The 19,684-nt window shown below is 38.8% G+C and overlaps 1 protein-coding gene across 2 annotated transcripts in view; it reads right to left on the bottom strand.

Moving 5' to 3' along the window:
- slc22a31 (solute carrier family 22 member 31) overlaps positions 1-18,034 on the bottom strand; it is a 31,395-nt gene extending 13,361 nt beyond the window's left edge. Inside the window, exons 1-5 of one of the 2 annotated variants that reach the window (XM_081359453.1) lie at positions 17,531-18,034; positions 12,980-13,083; positions 9,461-9,615; positions 5,674-5,842; positions 4,270-4,415 (exon numbers count right to left, since the gene is read on the bottom strand). In XM_081359453.1, the coding sequence (XP_081215579.1) occupies positions 4,270-4,415; positions 5,674-5,842; positions 9,461-9,615; positions 12,980-13,083; positions 17,531-17,920 (964 nt within the window). In that variant the 5' untranslated portion in view covers positions 17,921-18,034. The remainder of the gene's footprint in view (positions 1-4,269; positions 4,416-5,673; positions 5,843-9,460; positions 9,616-12,979; positions 13,084-17,530) is intronic. The other variant, XM_081359454.1, reaches the window with a different exon arrangement.
- Between the last annotated feature and the right edge of the window lie 1,650 nt (positions 18,035-19,684).

The raw sequence follows: 19,684 nt of genomic DNA, 5'->3' as shown, positions 1-19,684 counted from the left end.
AAATGCGTTAAAATAACATTTATTGGGGTTTCTTCAAAGGTAGCATGTTTTTTACAGTAACTGGGTGATGATGTAATAAGAGGGAGTAGCAACCCATACTCTGCTAGATTCCTACTGTTTGTGGCTTGACTGGAGAATGACTGGGAGACTGATAACATTAGGGAACAAGCCAAAGTCTTTTCAAAATCTTGCCGTCATGTAGAATAGCAAGGAGGGACAACGACTGAAGACTTTATTTACTTACATGGTGTCAGTAGTCCTAATCAGAGCTGTCGAGATGCACACACTGCACAGGCACAATGGCGCTTTGCATCTGCTGACAGAACGCGACATTGTCAGTGCTAAAACGCAACTCCGCAACGACACAGAGCTGTAGCGAGATAAGCGCCTTTAACTGGATTAAGCCGAGAAAAGCCGGTTTGGACGGACCAAGCTCAAGGCGGATGAGCACAGCCCGCTGGAGGGCAAGTGTGTTTCTGCGGCGGGGTCCAGTTAGCGAAAGATGAACAAAAACCACCGAGTGCCGAGCAACCGAACTCTGAACGCCGTGGAGGTGAATTGATGTATTCGTACATCCTGCAAAAACACAATAGTTAACCATTTTTGCTAGCTAGGTCTCCAATATAACTGCTAGCCTACGTGCCGTTAGACTAACGGTAACCCTAGGCTTGGAGTCCCTCTTATGACGTCACGCCCACTGAAGCGGGAGTGCTTAAAACCACTGTAAAAAGTACCAACTTTTCATATTATATTCAGCATTTTGGTATAAAAAAAACATACAAAACAATGGGGGGCGGTTCTTATCTTTATGTTTAATAAGCACATTGCATTATCTTAGTGAAAAATGTAACCTGCAATTTACACTAAGTATTTGCATATTTCTACTTACTCATATCATTTTGCCTAGTGTTGGTGGATTCTGTGGTTCATAACCATTCGTTTGATTCCAATAAAGAATGAATTCCATCAATTTTCCACCAATGAAGAAGAAGCTCCTTCGGCAGCAAGAGGAGCTTGGCAGTTAATGCAGCGTCTCGTTCCCTATTTAGACAACATGGGTTACGCAAGTAATCCGAGACGTTCTCTTTCATAGGTTCACTCAACGCGGTGTAGAGATGATGCAATGGGAACGATATACCACACAAGCCAAGCTAACCACTGCCGCATCTGGCCCAACAAGGAACTTTCCAGACTCAACTAGGACCTAGGCGACCAGTTCATACAGAAAGAACCCGGGAACCAGGGGCCACATCTAAATCCAAGTTGTAAAACCTAAGTACAACTAAATAAAAGTGTGCGGAGAGGACCAACCTGCCTAGGAACTCCCTTGAAAAGAGCCTGGGAGGACACGATACTCCTAGTAGAGCGAGCTTTAACGCCCAGAGGTGAAGGAAGCTTCTGCACCTCATAAGCCAGGGAAATTGCGTCTCTCACCCAGTGAGATATCCTGTGCTTAGAGGCGGCCAGCCCTCGGCGGCCAGCCCCAAAGCATACGAACAACTGAGACGGCATGTGCCACAGCGATAGCCGCAACATAATCTCTCAAGGTGGTAGCAGCAGCTCCAGCCACAAATTTGCCCTGCAGGAATCCAACCGGGCAGCTGACGGGGTCCACTGCATGAGCCGAACACCAAGACTCAAATACCTTTTACTTAGAGTAATACAGCCGTCTAGCAGAAGGCGCACAGCGTTATCAATGTTCTCCCGAACATCAGCGGGAAGACCAGACGCCACTGTTGCTAGCGATTGCCTCTTATCAGCCGCACCCACAGCCTCCATATCTCGGGTCAAGGATGCCAAATCCTGCCCTGGAGCTGAGACAGCACATCTCTCCTGATAGGAATCAGCCAAGGGGACCCCTCCACCAGGGAGCTCAGTTCCGAGAACCACGTCTGGGATGGCCAGAAGGAGGTGGATTCCACACTCCTTCACTCTGCACAGGACTGCAGGGATTAGCTTGGCCGGAGGGAATGCATCCAGTCTCAACTCCGGCCACAGATGAGCGAGGGCATCTATCCCCAGAGGTGTCAGATGAGACACGGAAAACAACAGGGGACACTGTGTTGAGCTCTGCGATGCAAAGAGGTCCACCTCTGCCTCGCTGAACATGCTCCAAATTTGAGCCACTGTTTGGCAGTGCAACATCCATTCCCCCGACTTGAGCTTCTGTCTCGACAGAAAGCCCGCTGCGACGTTCAGGTCCCCTGGAACGTGAACTGCTCTCAGCGAAAGACCTGCCTTGAGCCCAAAGGAGGAGGCGGTGCGCATGCCTGTCGAGGGTGAGCGACCGCGAGCCTCCCTGGCAATTTAAATGGGCCACCACTGCCATGTTGTCCATCCTGACAATGACATGAGTCCATCAGGGCCGGGAGAAAATGATCCAGGGCCAGAGAGACGGCTTGCCCGTCCAAACACCGCACGCTGGTCTGCCCTCAAAGACCGCACCCCAACCAGTCAAAGAGGCGTCCGTCATGACAACCTGGCGACGACAAACTACACCCATCTTGACACCCTGAAGTAAAAAGGGGGAGTCTTTCCACCTCGAAAGAGCGCAAAGGCAACTGCGCGACAATCTCAGCAGGCGGAAGGCAGACCAAGAATGGCGGATGCCCCTGAGTTTCATCACCCCTGAGTTTCTGAGCATTCAACCTGAGACCAAGAGACCGGAGGTGGTGGAGAAGGACGTCCCTGTGACGACACACCAACTCTCTGGAATGAGCCAGAATGAGCCAGTCGTCTAGATAATTTAGCACACGGATGCCCTGGAGCCTCAATGGGGCCAGAGCTGCATCCATGCACTTGGAGAACGTCTGCGGAGCCAGTGCCAGACCAAATGGAAGGACCCGATACTGATACGTCTTTCCCCCAAAGGTGAACCGGAGGAACTTCCTGTGCCGTGGAATGACCTGGATGTGGTAATAGGCGTCCTTCAGGTCCACGGTGACGAACCAGTCCCCTGTTCGAATCTGCGCCAGGATAATTTTCAACGTCAGCATCTTGAACTTCCCTTTGTAAAGGGAAAAATTCAGAAGACGCAGGTCCAAATTGGGGCGCAGACCCCATCCTTCTTTGGGACGAGGAAGTAGCGGCTGAAGAAACCGCGGTTCAAGTCTGAAGGTTTACCTGAATTTTACCTGAGGTTTAGTATAACCCTGAGGTTTAACTTGAGGTTTAGTATACTGCCACCTTTATAATTATATGCATTACATATGCATTATCTTATTCAAATTGAAATGATTGACCATTTTAGAATGTTCACACACATGTCTCTGTTTGGGCTAATTCAGAGTTGTTTATGACCAAAGTTATACAACTCCAATTTAAGTTACTTTTGGGTGCAATAACTTTTACATTGAATGTCAAGTCTGTGTTTTAGCAAAAAAAGGGCATGTGTCCAAAAACACATACTGAGTAGGTCACATGACATTGGCTAAAACGTTTACATCTACAGTCATCTCACGAAATTATGTATCCCTTAAGTATGTAATCATGTCAGTGCAATTTAGACAAGTCCAATGGATTCATAGACCCAGAAAACATGGAGTTAGGCACCAAGATTACTTGGCTAGGTCAAATAATGAAGGAGTTAGGACATTTTAAGGGCTTCCTGCCTATCTACACACACACACACGCCATCTTGAAAATTACACCTTTCTAGTGGTCAAACTTTTAGTATGTTATGAAGGACACCTGATACTACAAAAAACAGCTGAAAACCTTTTAGGGTTAGGTGTTTTTTTTTCCATATATGCAGCCGCCTACTATTAATGTTGGCCGAATGTTCGGCAAATGAAATTATTCAGCCGAAAATAGCACACACACACAAAAAAAAAACACTTAAGATGTTCAGGCGAATAAGTGAAAAGACTGAATAAATTTATCGAACAATTATGTTTTTTTAATGACGTGATCAAATGGCTCAAAGATCGCCAAATAAAAATATTTCTTTATTTTAAGTTATATTGTGCTATGTTGGTATAATGTCTGCTGGAATGGTAAAAAAAATGTTCAGTGTTAAAACAAATAGTTTTATATGTTCAGTGTTAAATAAATATTTTTAAATTATAGGTTTGTAACTGATTCTTTCTTTTAAAAGCAAGACAACATGATAAAAAGCACATTTTGACTTTGATTTATGCAATGGTGAAAAATTGTTAAAATAAATGGGAAAAAATGTATTATATTCGCTTCGGCCAAATATTTTGACTTCAGTGCATCCCTAGAGACGATAGTTGTGGTCTTGGAAGTGTGTGAGGCCGAGGTTCTCACCTGACAGCAGTGTTTCCGCAGGGAAGAGCTCGTCACTGACACACACCCCATTCCGCGTGGAAAAAGACTGGAGACACTTCTTAGCTTGAGGAATCTGAGACGTGGCCAAGAGCCAACGAGGAGATTCTGGGAACACTGAAGCACAGCTTGTGTGCGCAACACACACACACACAAACACACACACAAATCACATTATTAGTGGTGCTTACTCAACGCAAACTTTAGAAAACAAGTTTCATAGTGCAAATTTGGGAAAACGATAGTTATCGATAGTGTATGTGTGTGTGTAACATCCTGGCATGCAATATACAGCGTTTTCAGTGGTTTTCTGTGGAGCCGTATAAATGGGGACGGTTTTGACAATGCTCTTGTTGTCTGTACGCATGGGCGTCAGTCTGGTTTGAGATGTGCTGGGGACAGAGACGCATTCATCTTTTTTTCTCTTTCGCGCAGGTCATGTTTTGAGCTTACTAATGTAAATCAATAAAAATGTTTTCAAAAATGTGATGATGTCAGACTCGTTTTATGAAGAAGAAAGCCTTAAGTTTTCAAAAAGCATTAGACATATGACCCACTATTCTGCTTCATAAGTGGGCCTGCCATGTTGACAATATGACATGATGGGGTTTAATGTACCTAAACAACGATCAGCAAATTTCTCTCTCATATTGCTCCTCATAACCATTGAAAACGGTTAAAAAAATCAAACCAAAAGTCAAATTATTATGGACGAAATCTGTTTCTGCTTCACATTTTCAGCAGGGCAGCGGAGCGGCTGTGGGTTGACTCCTCACGGTTCTCATGGGCTTTATATAGGCCTATAAGTCCTAACGTGAAAAAAGCTTTACGTGGTTTAATGTACCTAAACAACGATCACCAAATTTCTCTCTCATATTGCTCCTCATAACCACTGAAAACTGTCAGAAAAAAAAGTGGTGGGTACAAAATGACGAAATCTGGTGGGTACGTGTATCGACGCCTATGTCTGTACATGAAAAACACAACTTTTCTAATTTTAGTACATCGTTGTTGTGTAAACCTGCATTAACACATCGAATCTTGGGATTTGAGAATCAACATGGGATTTGATTAAAATAAGAGAAATCATTATTATTATAATTATTAACTCTGTTGAGCTCATGGGGCTCTTCTCTGATGAACTGATGATCTGAATCTGCTCTGTTAAGTTGTTTGGGGAATTAATATGACTGGAATATGACATTTTATACCTATGTGTCAAAATGACCATTTGTTGCTTTATGTTTAAAACAGTAAGTAGTCAGAATGTGCTGCTCTTTTAAAGAAAGCGATGTATGACACACACACACACACACACACACACACACACACACACACACACACACACACACACACACACACAGAGACAGCCTTCACACGGCTCACCACCAATAGGAGAGCAGTAACAGCAGGGGAAGTGTGGTGACGGCCTGAAGAACGGGCCAATCACGGCACAGCACTGCAAGCCCCGGCAACAGCAGCTCGGCAAACACCGCGAAGAAGCCGCTGACCATCGACACCATGAGTCTGTGAGGCGGGTCACACCATTCCAGTCCTGCAGGATTAAACGAGAGAGAGAGACAGTAGTGACAGTGTGTCCACAGACATGAAACAAATCAATCACGAATCACAGCCAATCAGAAGAGTGTGTGGGCGGAGTCTCTTCAAGCGCACTGCACTCACAACCAAATCAATTAAAGGGGTGGTTGATTATGATTGGACTTTTCCAACTTTAGTGAGTGTGTAATGTTGCTGTTTGAGCAAAAAAGTTTTTGAAATTTTCAGGACACAAGCTCTTGAAGCTCCGCCCCCTGTGCCGGGAGCAGCAGCTCATTTGCATTTAAAGTGACTCGCACAAAATGGTGTGTTTTTGCTCATCCTTAAAAAGAGAAAACTTTAACATGCTATAAAAATATCTGTGGGGTATTTTGAGCTAAAACTTCACACACACACTCTGGGGACATCGGAGACTTATTTTACATCTTGTGAAAAGGGCATTATACCACCCCTTTAAACATAACAACCAATCAGAAGGGTGTGTGGGTGGAGTCTCTCTGCAAGTACACTGCACTCACAACCAAATCACTATTTAAACCATGATTTCATGTTTATTCGATGAATAGAAAGCATTTATTTGAAATAGAAATCTTTAATAATATAGATATTAATATAAATGTCTTTACTGTCACTTTTGATCAATTTAATGCATCCTTGCTGAATATATATATGCATATGTATTTATGCATGTATGTATGTGTCTATCTCTCTATCTATCTATCTATCTATCTATCTATCTATCTATCTATATATCTATATATCTATATATAAATCTTACTCATCTCAAACTTTTGAATGATAGCGTATGACAATTTCCACAATAAATTAAGCAGTAAAAACAAAATAATCAAATGTTTCCTGATCATCAACTCATCATATTAAAAATGATTTCTGAAGGATCATGTGACAATCATTTGTAGCAATTGACAAACATCTTTTCAAAAACAGCATCATTCACATTCTTTCTGAAAACATTTAACAGCTGGTCACATGTGCTGTTAATAATGTGCACTTCCAACCCATAACACTATTTAAAGTGTACAACAAATACAATTAAGTATTTTTAAGGCATTTTATAATTATCTGGCATCACATGTGACACTGAAGACTGGAGTAATGATGCTTTGATCACAGCAATAAATTACACTTTACTATATATTCACTTAAAAAAACAAATCAAAAACAAAAACCACAATTTTTACTGTATTTCTGATCAAATAAATGAAGTTTTGTCGAGCAGAAAATAATTCTAACATATTTCTTTATTAAACTAAATAAACGGGCAGCTACAAAAACTCTTTCAACACTGTTATTGTAAATGTGGACAACAGAAATGAAGAATGTGTCTGGGCATCTGACGGGTCGTACAGAAGAAAGAGATGTCGAGTGTGTTTACACACACAGTTTTCCGCGAGAGCTCACGAAACGTTTGCGTGTTCTGGCAGACACACACTCTCCAATAACAATCAGAGGAAGTGCAGGACAAGAACACGGATTCTTTACGATGGAAAGAAATGAGATCAGATCTTCACACTCTCACACACACACACACACACACACACACTGAACTTTCCTCAGCCGATTAAACACACACTGAGATAGAAGTGGAATGCTGTTCCGTCACGGATCCAGAACAACACTCCTTATCAAGAGCCTCCTATTGAACAAGAACATCTACACACACACACACACACACACACACACACACACACACACACACACACACACACACACACACACACACACACACACACACACACACACACACACACACACACACACACACACACACACACACACACACACACACACACACACACACACACACACACAACACTCCTTATCAAGAGCCTCCTATTGATCAAGAACATCTGCTCACACACACACACGCACTCACACAGACACTCACTCGCTCACACACACACGCGCTCACACACACACACACACACACACACACACACACACACACACACACACACACACACACACACACACACACACGAACAACACTCCTTATCAAGAGTCTCATATTGATCAAGAACATCTGCTTACACACACACATACACACACGAACAACACTCCTTATCAAGAGCCTCATATTGATCAAGAACATCTGCTTACACGCACACACACACACACACTCGAGTCATATCTACTCGTTCTTCATTATTACTATCGTCCATATTTTAGAATATCAGTGTTGAAAGAGTTTCCGTTTCTTTTCTTTCACTTTATTTCATTTGAATAAAGAGTATGTACTGTGTGTATCAGGAATATTATCGTTAACTAAAACTAAACCAATTAAAAACATTTCTGTTAAATGAAGAAGAAAAAAAGCTGATATAAAATCAAATATAAAATTTAGTTGGAATTAAACTAAACTGAAAAATAGAAATGTTGCCTTAGCAATAAACTGAAATACATTTAAGATGGAGCACAAACATTATTCACTGGAAATAAATAAACATTAAAACCAGCTACAATTGAAATAAAAATAAGCTAAACCTAAAAAAACCGAATAAAATGACAAAAGCAAAAAATGAAATGACTAAAAATTAAACTAATAAAAAACAAAAGAACTCAAATTCAAAATATTTATATTTTGCTATTTTCATTTCAAAAAGTTTAAGATTAAAACTAATGCTGTCAGTATTAATCCCACCAAACATTCAAGTTTTTAATATATTTCTATATTGTAACAATTTCAAATTGAATCTCCAAATGAATGTAGAAAAAACATATTTTAAATATTTGTTTAATGAACAATCTTTTTATGAAAATACTAATCTCTATGAAACATTTTTAGCCATTAATTATAGCCATTCCGCATTACAGTATAATTGAAAGCTATCAATTTTAAACTTTATAAGGCTTTACAAATATAACAAGTTTTAATTTAAGTGAACTTAAAATAATCTTTACATAAATCCATTATAATAAATGTCACATTTTCCTGCCCTTCATTATATGAGGGATCATTTTCCCCCATTGTCCCCGTCAGACCGGCTCAGATTTTTTCCCTGTCAAAATGCACAGAAAGTTATTGTTTTAGTTGTTTATGGCCATAAATGTAACCTTGTAAACTCTGCTTTAGATTGTCAGGTTAGTCTAAACACGTTAACTGAAAAGGTTTATTGCATGTGTAAACATGTTAATTTTTTAGAGCCCTATGAAAAAAAAAACCCATACATTTATTCAAATATATCCAGACTTTGGGTGGTAGAGTGTGTGATTAACCCTTAAACACACACACACACTGTACTGTTGTGTTAGATATAGATCCGGGTCGCTAAAGACCCGAATATGTAATATCACATCCTTGAAATATTTTTACTTGTATTTTATGGAAATTAAAGCCAGATGGACAATCTCGAGTAGTTTCATTGATCTATTGTGACATCTAAGACTTTAGGAACAGTTAAAGGGAACACAGCACTCCCTGTTGTGTAGATGACTGTAGGAAGAGATATGTTTGCTTAACCAAATCTTATTAAAATATTGACCTGGAGTGAGCAAGCACTTTCCACAGCAAACAGCCTCGAGTGTTTCAGAGTCTCACAGAGCTTCTTATTATCAGCTGCAGATTTGAAGAGGTCATGTGATAAAGTGTACTTGCGTGCAATGTAAGACGACAGAAACACTCCGGCTAACGTCGAGCCCTGGCAGAGCCGGAGAAACGGGAACGCCGAAGGACTGTTAGAAAAACAAGCCATGATTCCCAGCAGTCCAGAGAACACCACTGACAGCAGCAGCGCACAGCGACGGCCCAACCTGAGACACACACACACACACACACACTTATTTAAGTCCACTTAATTGTGTATGTTAACGTGTTAATTTAACATAAAAACATACATTTATTCAAATAACGACCCAACCTGAGACACACACACACACACACACACACTTATTTAAGTCCACTTAATTGTGTATGTTAACGTGTTAATTTAACATAAAAACATACATTTATTCAAATAACGACCCAACCTGAGACACACACACACACACACTTATTTAAGTCCACTTAATTGTGTATGTTAACGTGTTTATTTAACATAAAAACATACATTTATTCAAATGACGACCCAACCTGACACACACACACTCACACACACTTATTTAAGTCCACTTAATTGTGTGTGTTAACATGTTAATTTAACATAAAAACATACATTTATTCAAATGACGACCCAACCTGACACACACACACACACACACACACACACACACACACACACACACACACACACACACACACACACACACACACACACACACACACACACACACACACACACACACACACACACTTAAGTCCACTTAATTGTGTGTTAACATGTTAATTTAACATAAAAACATACATTTATTCAAATGACGACCCAACCTGAGACACACACACACACACACACACACACACACACACACACACACACACTTAAGTCCACTTAATTGTGTGTTAACATGTTAATTTAACATAAAAACAATTTGCTATTCAAATGATGTCCCAATCTGACACACACACACACACACACACACACACACACACACATTTAAGTCCACTTAATTGTGTGTTAACGTGTTAATTTAACATAAAAACATACATTTATTTAAATGACGACCCAATCTGACACACACACACACACACACACATTTAAATCCACTCAATTGTGTTAACGTGTTAATTTAACATAAAAACATACATTTATTCAAATGACGACCCAACCTGAGACACACACACACTTAAGTCCACTTAATTGTGTGTGTTAACGTGTTAATTCAACATAAAATCATAATTTTTTTCAAATGACGACCCAACCTGAGACACACACACACACACACACACACACACACACACACACACACACACACACTTATTCATTTAAGTCCACTTAATTGCATGTGTTAACGTGTTAATTTAACATAAAAACATACATTTTTTCAAATGACGAGCCAATCTGACACACACACACACACACACACACACACACACACACACACACACACACACACACACACACACACACACACACACACACACACACACTTATTTAAGTCCACTTAATTGTGTGTTAACGTGTTAATTTAACATAAAACTTACATTTATTCAAATGACGACCCAACCTGAGACACACACACACACACACACACACTCATTTGTTCTTCTGACATATTAACCAAGTAATCAATCGTGAGATCATTTAATGATACTATTGAAACACTTAAAGGGAAAGTTCACCCAAAAATGAAACTCTGTCATGGATTCCTCGACCTCTCAGACGTTATCCAGGAGAGACGACACACTGATTAAACGAGGCTGAGAGGGTTTTTACAGCCTAGATCATCATTTCCACAACTCACTCAAGTTATCATCTACTAGGGATGCACGATATATCGGCCACAATATCGGTATCGGCCGATATATGTTCATTTTTAATGTTATCGCTATCGGCCCAATAAGAAAATCTGGCCGATATATTAAAGCTGATAAATAATGTATTATTTCCTTCAGCTGAGACGCTTCAGATGCGCACTATTCAACACTCGCTTGAAATCACTTTAAAAAAGGAAAACACAGTAAAGTGCAACATGTGCTTTTATATCGGCTACATAAAGTTATCATGAGAACATCATTATAATAATTGTGTGCTTGAGACGTGGACTTTAATGGTGAGACTTTAGTTTTTGTAATCAGGCTCTCAAAAATTATATAAAAATTGGGTTTAGATTTATCAGCCAATACGTCGGCTTTCAGATATAAAGAATTATCGGTCAAATTTTTCATATCAGTGCATCCCTAATATCTACTGAAAGCTTTCTTGGGAAAGTCGTTTCATCAACAATCGGATAATCGACGACAGAACGATCCATTAAATGCAGTTGTTCCCCTCACAGCCTCGTTTTCGTTCCCGTCAGAAATGCAATACGGCTCTACTCTTTCTGAGATCGACGGCATCCAAACCCACGAGACTTTCACATCTGTGAAACACAAATCTGAGAGATTTCCCTCCACTGAAGGAGCTCTGTGTTTATGTCAATTAAAACCTAAATCTGTTAATCATGTTAATCATGATCATGTTCCTTCAGAAGACTTGGATTAAACCGCGCATTAATCATATGCATTACTTTAACATGGCTATAGGAACTTTTTGAAGAAAATCAAAGCATAGTTTTGGACTTTCCATGGAGGCACAGAAATCTCTGTGGTTATAATAGAAACTTGTGTTTTGACGAAAATTTGCTATGACATACGGGCGAGTAATTGATTATAGAATTTAAATTTTTTAGGTGGACTATCTGTTTAAGTCATTTAATTAGATAAAATATCAAACCAAGTGGACTTTCAAAGAAACATGAGCACACTTTTCAAGTAAAACTTTACAGAGGTTTATTAGGTTGTAAATGATACGATATCAGAGCTGCGCGTAATAGAGATCACGGTATTTAAAAATGTTTAATAATTAGAATGAATATTTAAAAAAATGATGGCTTAATGAGTGATTCAATGACTCACTTATGAAGACTTCACTTGTTTCATTACTGGATAAATCAGCGTTTTTGAACAAATCTCTTGAATGAATGATTCAGTGACAAAAACATTTTTAAGTCACTTGTCGCCACCTACTGGTGTAACGCTGTAATTTATACAATCATTATTTGAAGTGTTAAGTTACTTTCAAAGGGTGATTTCCTCTATTTTGATCGCTACCCTAGACATCAGTGTTTATATCTGAACTATAAACTTTTATCCCAGTTGTTCTGTGATAATATGAATGATTGTAAGACAGAAATAATGATACTGTGTGACTGAAAGTCCTGTTGGTGAAGCTGTTTCAGATCATGACAACTGTATTCGCTGTCATTTAGGAATAAGATCACATTGGTGTTTAAATCGAGATCGCGACTCCAAGATTTACTGGAGATTTGACTCCAAGTGAAGATATCTGGACTCATTTTCTGCTTGTCATCCACTACTAACCACAGTAGTTCACAGAAGAAAGTGCAAACACTTGCTAAAAGCATCATTTATTTGCACAAGACACAAGTTTTGCATCTATTGCAATGAAGCTGAAACATTAAGTAATAATACTTTGATCACACAAGTATAAAAAGACGAATAATAATGTAGAAGACGCACCAGTCGCAGATGGAGCCGAGTAAGATGTAGCCGAGGGTCCAGCCGGTCATGAAGCACACGTGCTGGAGCGGGATCTTCCAGTAATCCGCACACACTAGGTTCCACTGTCAGCATGAGGAGAAAGAGACACGCTTTCAAACAATCAGCTGGAGAAATCAGGTAATGATGGCTAGAGGTCGGACGATTAATCGGACGATTTTTGGCATATTTTAAACATAATCGGCATAGGCCAATATCCAAGTATATCAAGCCGATTATTAGGCGGGCGCATCTGTGGGCAGCCTAGTGTTGTTGTTGTTGTGCAACACGTGTTCGACACGCCTAGAGTCATTCTCCAGCAGAGTGAGCAGACCTCATCCAGTGCTAAGTTCCTTGGAGAAAACTGTAAGGATTCAATTCTGAAATAAGTAATAAAAAAAGAGACCAACGCACTATAGGCTAGTGAAGGACTGGCTTTGCTTTGCTAGCGTCGTCGTTGCTAGGGTTGGGTAGCTACAGACAGAGCCGGTGCTAATACGGCACTGGTGCCTTAACGACCATTATCTACCGGACCGAATATCAACGCGGATTTCTGTGCTACTGCTATGCCTGTGCTTCTCTTGGATGCTTGGATGTACGTTAGAATAAAAGAAACGTCGCTTCGCTGCACGTGACGCTAGTCAGCAGTTAACTTTAGCATACCGTTAGCTAGTAGCTGGATTAAACACGGTTAAAATGCTGGCCAAACAGTGTAAAGTGTGATTGTTTTTGTAGACTTTTAATTTAAGTGTACAAGTGCAGATTGGTCAAGTGCTCAATAAAGGTTTTTGTTGAGAAATTTTGTCTATCTTGAGTAATTATTTGTGTTACATTTTATCTTTCAAATAGAGGTTAAAAACAAGCACATATCGGCAGCATTTATCGGCCATCGGCTTTCAAAAGATCGGCATCGGCCTGAAAAACAACATATCGGTCGACCTCTAATGATGGCCTATAATGGGCGAGATGTTTGTGGAAGATTAGGGGTGTAACGAGACCCTCACGACTCGATACTGAACTCACAAGACGATATTATTGCGATACTCTAAGACAGATGTTAAAAGTTAACAAAAATGTACTGTTGATTAAAATGATAAATTTGATATTTCATTGTGTGTGTAAATGAACAGGCTTGGACTTGGTGCTGAAACCCAAAGCACAGGACAATAGAGACACCAGAATAACAATATTCATGATTCTGAAGCTGAAAACAGGATTATTTTAGACGAATATGCGCTTTCACTGACTAGATATATTTAATATAATGTAGGCACTTTATACTGGTAACAAGATATTTGGCATTATCAGGACCCACAAATATTCCCCCATTGCATTATTATACATTATATTCAACATTATATATAGTAGTTTAATGTTACTAACACTAAAACTCTAAAAACTAGATTTTTTTTCTCACACAGTAATTTTAATTGTGGGTGAACTATCCACAATACATATTGTTGCATTTTGTATTGTGATATATTGTGACACCCCTATGGAAAAGGGCTCTACCAAGCCAAAATTAGCTGATCAACCATCCAATGGACCAGCTAATGACTATAAACCACCAGTTTCAACCATTTAAAATAGCTAAAACCATCAGAAGACGTACTTTGAGTTGGAGATTACAGTAGGGAACTTAAAAGTAATCAGAGGTGGACGAAGTACACAACTTCCTTACTTGAGTGAAAGTATAGATACTACTGGTCAAATATTACTCCGTTACAAGTAAAAGTTGGAAAGACCTTTTTTTACTTAAGTACTTTTAAAAACGAGTACTTCTGTACTTTTCCTTAAGTATCAAAAGTAAAAAGTAAATGTCAATGCATTGTTTTATTATTGTATGTAATACTTACTGTACCTTATGCCTCTGAATCTATGCCTAACCTCATATCAATATCACATTTATTTCCAGAACACAGTTCCAGTAGTGGGATTGAATGTGAGATTGAATAAGTGCACTCAATAACGTCCACAATGGTTTCGGACACCTAAATGGCTGTTCCCTCAAATATTGCCCTATTTAAAGTTTTTTGGCTTTTAGTATGAATATGTTAGCCTTACTGTTATCTATAAGCTAGTGTGCTCCAAAAAAGTTACAGCATTCGCATTTAGAAAACCAAACCCAACGTTGACAATGAAAATCAGGTTTATGTCAGAATCCAACGTAAGTCCGGTTCTGACGCCAACCCGACTTTCATTTCCAACCAAAATGCAACCCCTGCAACCAAAATCATCCACTGACTGATGTTACTTTCTATTCAAGGACCTTGACAGAATTGTATTGGAGTAAAAAGTACAATATTTGTCTTTCAAATGTAGTGAAGTTAAAGTAAAAATTTTCCAGAAAAAATAATACTCAAGTAAAGTACAGTACTCAAGTAAACGTACTTTGTTACTGTCCACCTCTGAATGTAATCACTGTAATCACATCACTGACACTCACTATTCTAATAATGTCAATCGAATGTAAAATCAATGAAACATTTTAAAACTCCAACTTTCTCGCCAATCCAAACACCCACTAAATCTAAGGAAGGCTGACTATGTGTGGCAGCGACTTTTTTATTATATAATCAACTTCTATTATTACATTACAGCTAATGTGAAGCCATGCTACTCCAGTTTTTACATACTTTCCCTGGCTTGTTCTGCTTCCAGGAGGATCTTCCTGCAAACTAATCCATACAGATTTCATGTCACGTAAAAGCTCTTATTTTCCATCGTGGAAAAGGAAACATATTGCGAGTCAAGGCCTCATGAAAAGCTCTTTACTTCCTGTTAAACAGGAAGTCCACTGTTCCCTGAGCTTCAAGTGATGACTTCAGGGTCTCATAGATTAAATATGACTTCATAACCTATAATCTTAAACCATAAACCATTTGGTTAGTCAACAATAACAAGAACAAAGCTGTATTTTCAGACATGTATTGCAGCCTGTTATGCATATCAGCAGATTTTACATGTTTTATTACTGGACCATGATGGTCAATTATGGTGAATATTAATCTAGCCTCACTAGTATGCATATTAAATATGACCATTATTTAAATTTGGGAGGGATCTGGAATCACAGACATCTAAATGGGACATTGCAGAGACTTCTATTGTTGTCTACAGGCAGTTATACTATAAACAATAACAGAAAACTTTCTACATTTTTATAAAACCAAACAAACAAAACTACAAAGTTTATTTAATTATTTACTTACAAATCAGGACTTTCGCAAAAGATGACAAAAGTTGTCCCCCAAATGATTAATCATGAATACGGTAACTGTTACTATGAAATAGCCTAATATTGTTTTATAAGTGCTCCTTCATATCGTCTTTTTGCATACTTTTTCTCATTTAAAAACAAATAAATTAATAATCATAACAATTAAAACATTAATCTTTATAAATAAAGTAGCCAAATTCGGATCTAGTGTTAAAAAAAACACATCTTATATGCAAAGTACGTTTAGACCCGTTGCGTAAATACTTGAGTGAACTCAGTGTTCGGTTCGAATACAGTTCGGTTCGCATAATAATTAAATAAATTAAACATCCATAAATTAATAATCATAACATTAACCTTCTTAAATAAAGTAAACTAATACGGATCGACTGTTTAAAACGCATCTTAGCGCGTTTAGACCCATCGCGTCATAACTTGAGTGAACTCAGTGTTTGGTTCGCATAATAACGGCTGGGTTCGCATACCAATTAAATAATTAAACATCTATAAATTAATAATCATAACATTACCCTTCTTTAATAAAGTAGACTAATTCGGGTCGACTTCTTAAAACGTATCGTATTGCGTTCAGACCCGCGTCGCGTCATAAAGTGAACTCGCAGTGTTCGGTTCAATACAGTTCGGTTCCCTGACGGTTGGGTTCGCATAATAATTAAACATATATAAATTAATAATCATAATATTAACCTTCTTAAATAAAGTAGCCTTATTCTGGATGATGGTTTAAAACGCATGCTAGCGTGTTTAGACCAGACCCGTAGCGTCATAACTTGAGTGAACTCACTCGGTTCGAATACAGTTCGGTTCGCATTCTGATGATTCAGATGTTAGGGTTAGGGTTAGCATAATAATTAAACACCTATGAATTAATAATCATAACATTAACCTTCTTTAATAAAGTAGACTAATTCGGGTCGACTCCTTAAAATGTATTGCGTTCAGATTCGCGTCATAACTAGAGTGAACTCGCAGTGTTCGGTTCGCACACTGACGGTTGGGTTCGCATAATACTTAAACATATAAATTAATAATCATAATATTAACCTTCTTAAATAAAGTAGACTAATTCGGTACGATGGTTTAAAGCGAATGTTAGCGTGTTTAGACCCGTAGCGTCATAACTTGAGTGAACTCACTCGGTTCGAATACAGTTCGGTTCGCATTCTGATGATTCGGTTGTTCGGATATTAACGGTTGGGTTCGCATAATAACAGTTGAGTTGGCATAATAACAGTTGGGTTCACATAATCACGGTTCGGTTCGCATAATAACAGTTGGGTTCGCATACTAACCTCGGTCACTAAGTTGTTTTGTAGTCCCGCGGGTTTGGCGAACTCCCATCCTATAGTGCAGGGCACCGTGTCCCGCGGCGCGCTCCCCGTGAAGTTGCTTGTATTCAGCGGGTACTTGTACAGTTCGCAGTGACTGAACCCGGAGCCCTTCAGCCACGGGACGGTGAGATTGAGGAACGCTTGCCTGGAGAGGTTCCCGAGCACGGAAGGCGCTGGGAATAACGCCAGATCGGGTTTGCAGTGGTAAGACTCGGGAATCAGCGTGAAGAAAACATCGCTGAAGAGATTCAACGAGACAGCAAAGTTCGGGAACCAACTGAAAAGCGTTACGATCCGGTTGTATCGCCCATATCCACCGATCTGAGGGTAGATTTTAGTTTCAAACTCCATAACTAGAGCCCTTATCGAGGGAAAATGCTGTTTCTCACAGACATCTCAGCCTGTAGCGATGGGAAATGAACGGCTGTCCACAAACACACACACACACTGGGACTCACTGATAGTGACGTAGCACAGGGAATGGAATGGATTCATTTGAGTCAATCGGTTCATTGGGAAGACCCTTGTCATAGATCCGATTCACTGATTCTTTTCTTCTTTTTCGCTCCTTATCGTTTCATTTTAATCTCGAAAGTTGTTCAAGTTGTCGAAAGTTGCGGTAAATGTTAAATTGTTCACAACATGGTTATTGTTATCAATAAATACTAATCATTATTAATAAGGTTAGCTTTTTGTGTGTGTTTGTTTTCAAACACCACAGATCACGAAAACTATATATAATTACAACGATAACTATATTAGCAGCGATATTAGGATATTGTTTAACGTTATTCTACGCAGTTTTAAAGTGCCTGTCACTTTAAATTTAAATTGGCTCTTCAATGTCTGGTGGATTCTGATTGGCTGTCATTTGTTTTTATCGGGTAAAAAAATCGTTATGGAAGTGATTCCAATGATATTGTTTCTTTGTTCCGTTTTCGTTATAATTGTGGTGTGTCTTTTGCTATTCTTTTATATTTATTACGAATATCTATATCTTTATCGCTATAGTCCTTTTAGATTGAGTGATATAAATAGATTTTGACCGAAGTATCGACTCAAAAGAATCAGAAGTCCAGCCTATATGTTTCAAAAGTAACACACCGTTCATATAGTCACAAATAATGTAAAGGATAGTCACTATCTATTCAAAGCCGAGCCAGCTCGTGACAGGAGTTCCAGTAAACTCATGTGCTCATTTTATTCTATGTGTGTTTCGCTTTATGTTTAATAATCCTGTCCTTCAAACTAAAATTAGAAGTATCATATTTTTACAGCTGTTGCGCAAACATGACAAACCCACAATGACTCCGTATAAGTCTACAGTACACATTGTATTTCTAAAACAAGTCATCATTTACTCAACTAGTTGTGTTTATTAATTTGAATTTGATTAATAAATTTTTTTTGTCATTTCATATTTCATGATTAAAAAAAATCTTAGTGTCAGTGAAACCCAGGTTCTAATTGTGTGCATGATAACCTGGTTAGTGTTAAATTAACCATTTCTTTATACAGTAGGCACATATGCACTTGACAACAACAGCCAACATAGAAATATGTATTTTTTTTAATAGTCAAAACTAAGGAATGTCCAAAACATGAGAAATATTCAGTGGAAACTGACACCCTTTGTGGAGTTGGACCAAAATGTGCTAATCAAATATTGTAGTTTGTGGGTTAAAGCTATGATGTGTCGAGTGAAATATGACATGTGAGGTTATTTTTGCCATGCAAATTGACATTCAACATTCAACTTCTAAAAAGACTTTATATCACTTTGGCTCCCTCTTGTGGCAGATGTGTGGTATTGCAGCTCTCAAAAACAAATCACAGAAGCCAAGTCATTTCAAAAATTTATTTACGAACATAATCTCTGAGGAACAACAGCAGTTCTCGCGCTCTCTGTACATGCAAGTGTAGAAAATAACAATTTAGAATTTTTCCTCTCCGTTAATTTTTTTTTTTTAGTTTCTCGCTTTTTGAATCGCAGGATATCAACACAGCTAAAGAGGTGAAAGTACTGGATCTCTTGACAGCACTGAAATAGCATCAACAAACCCCTTCCCCCTCCCCCATAGCTGCTCCAACAATATGTACACAATTCAACTAACA

The sequence above is a fragment of the Scardinius erythrophthalmus genome (assembly GCF_964197995.2).
Source record: "Scardinius erythrophthalmus genome assembly, chromosome: 2".
In the NCBI taxonomy this organism is placed as follows: Eukaryota; Metazoa; Chordata; class Actinopteri; order Cypriniformes; family Leuciscidae; genus Scardinius; species Scardinius erythrophthalmus.
Note: the sequence above shows the minus strand (reverse complement) of the source record. Positions and strands in the feature narration are given on the sequence as shown.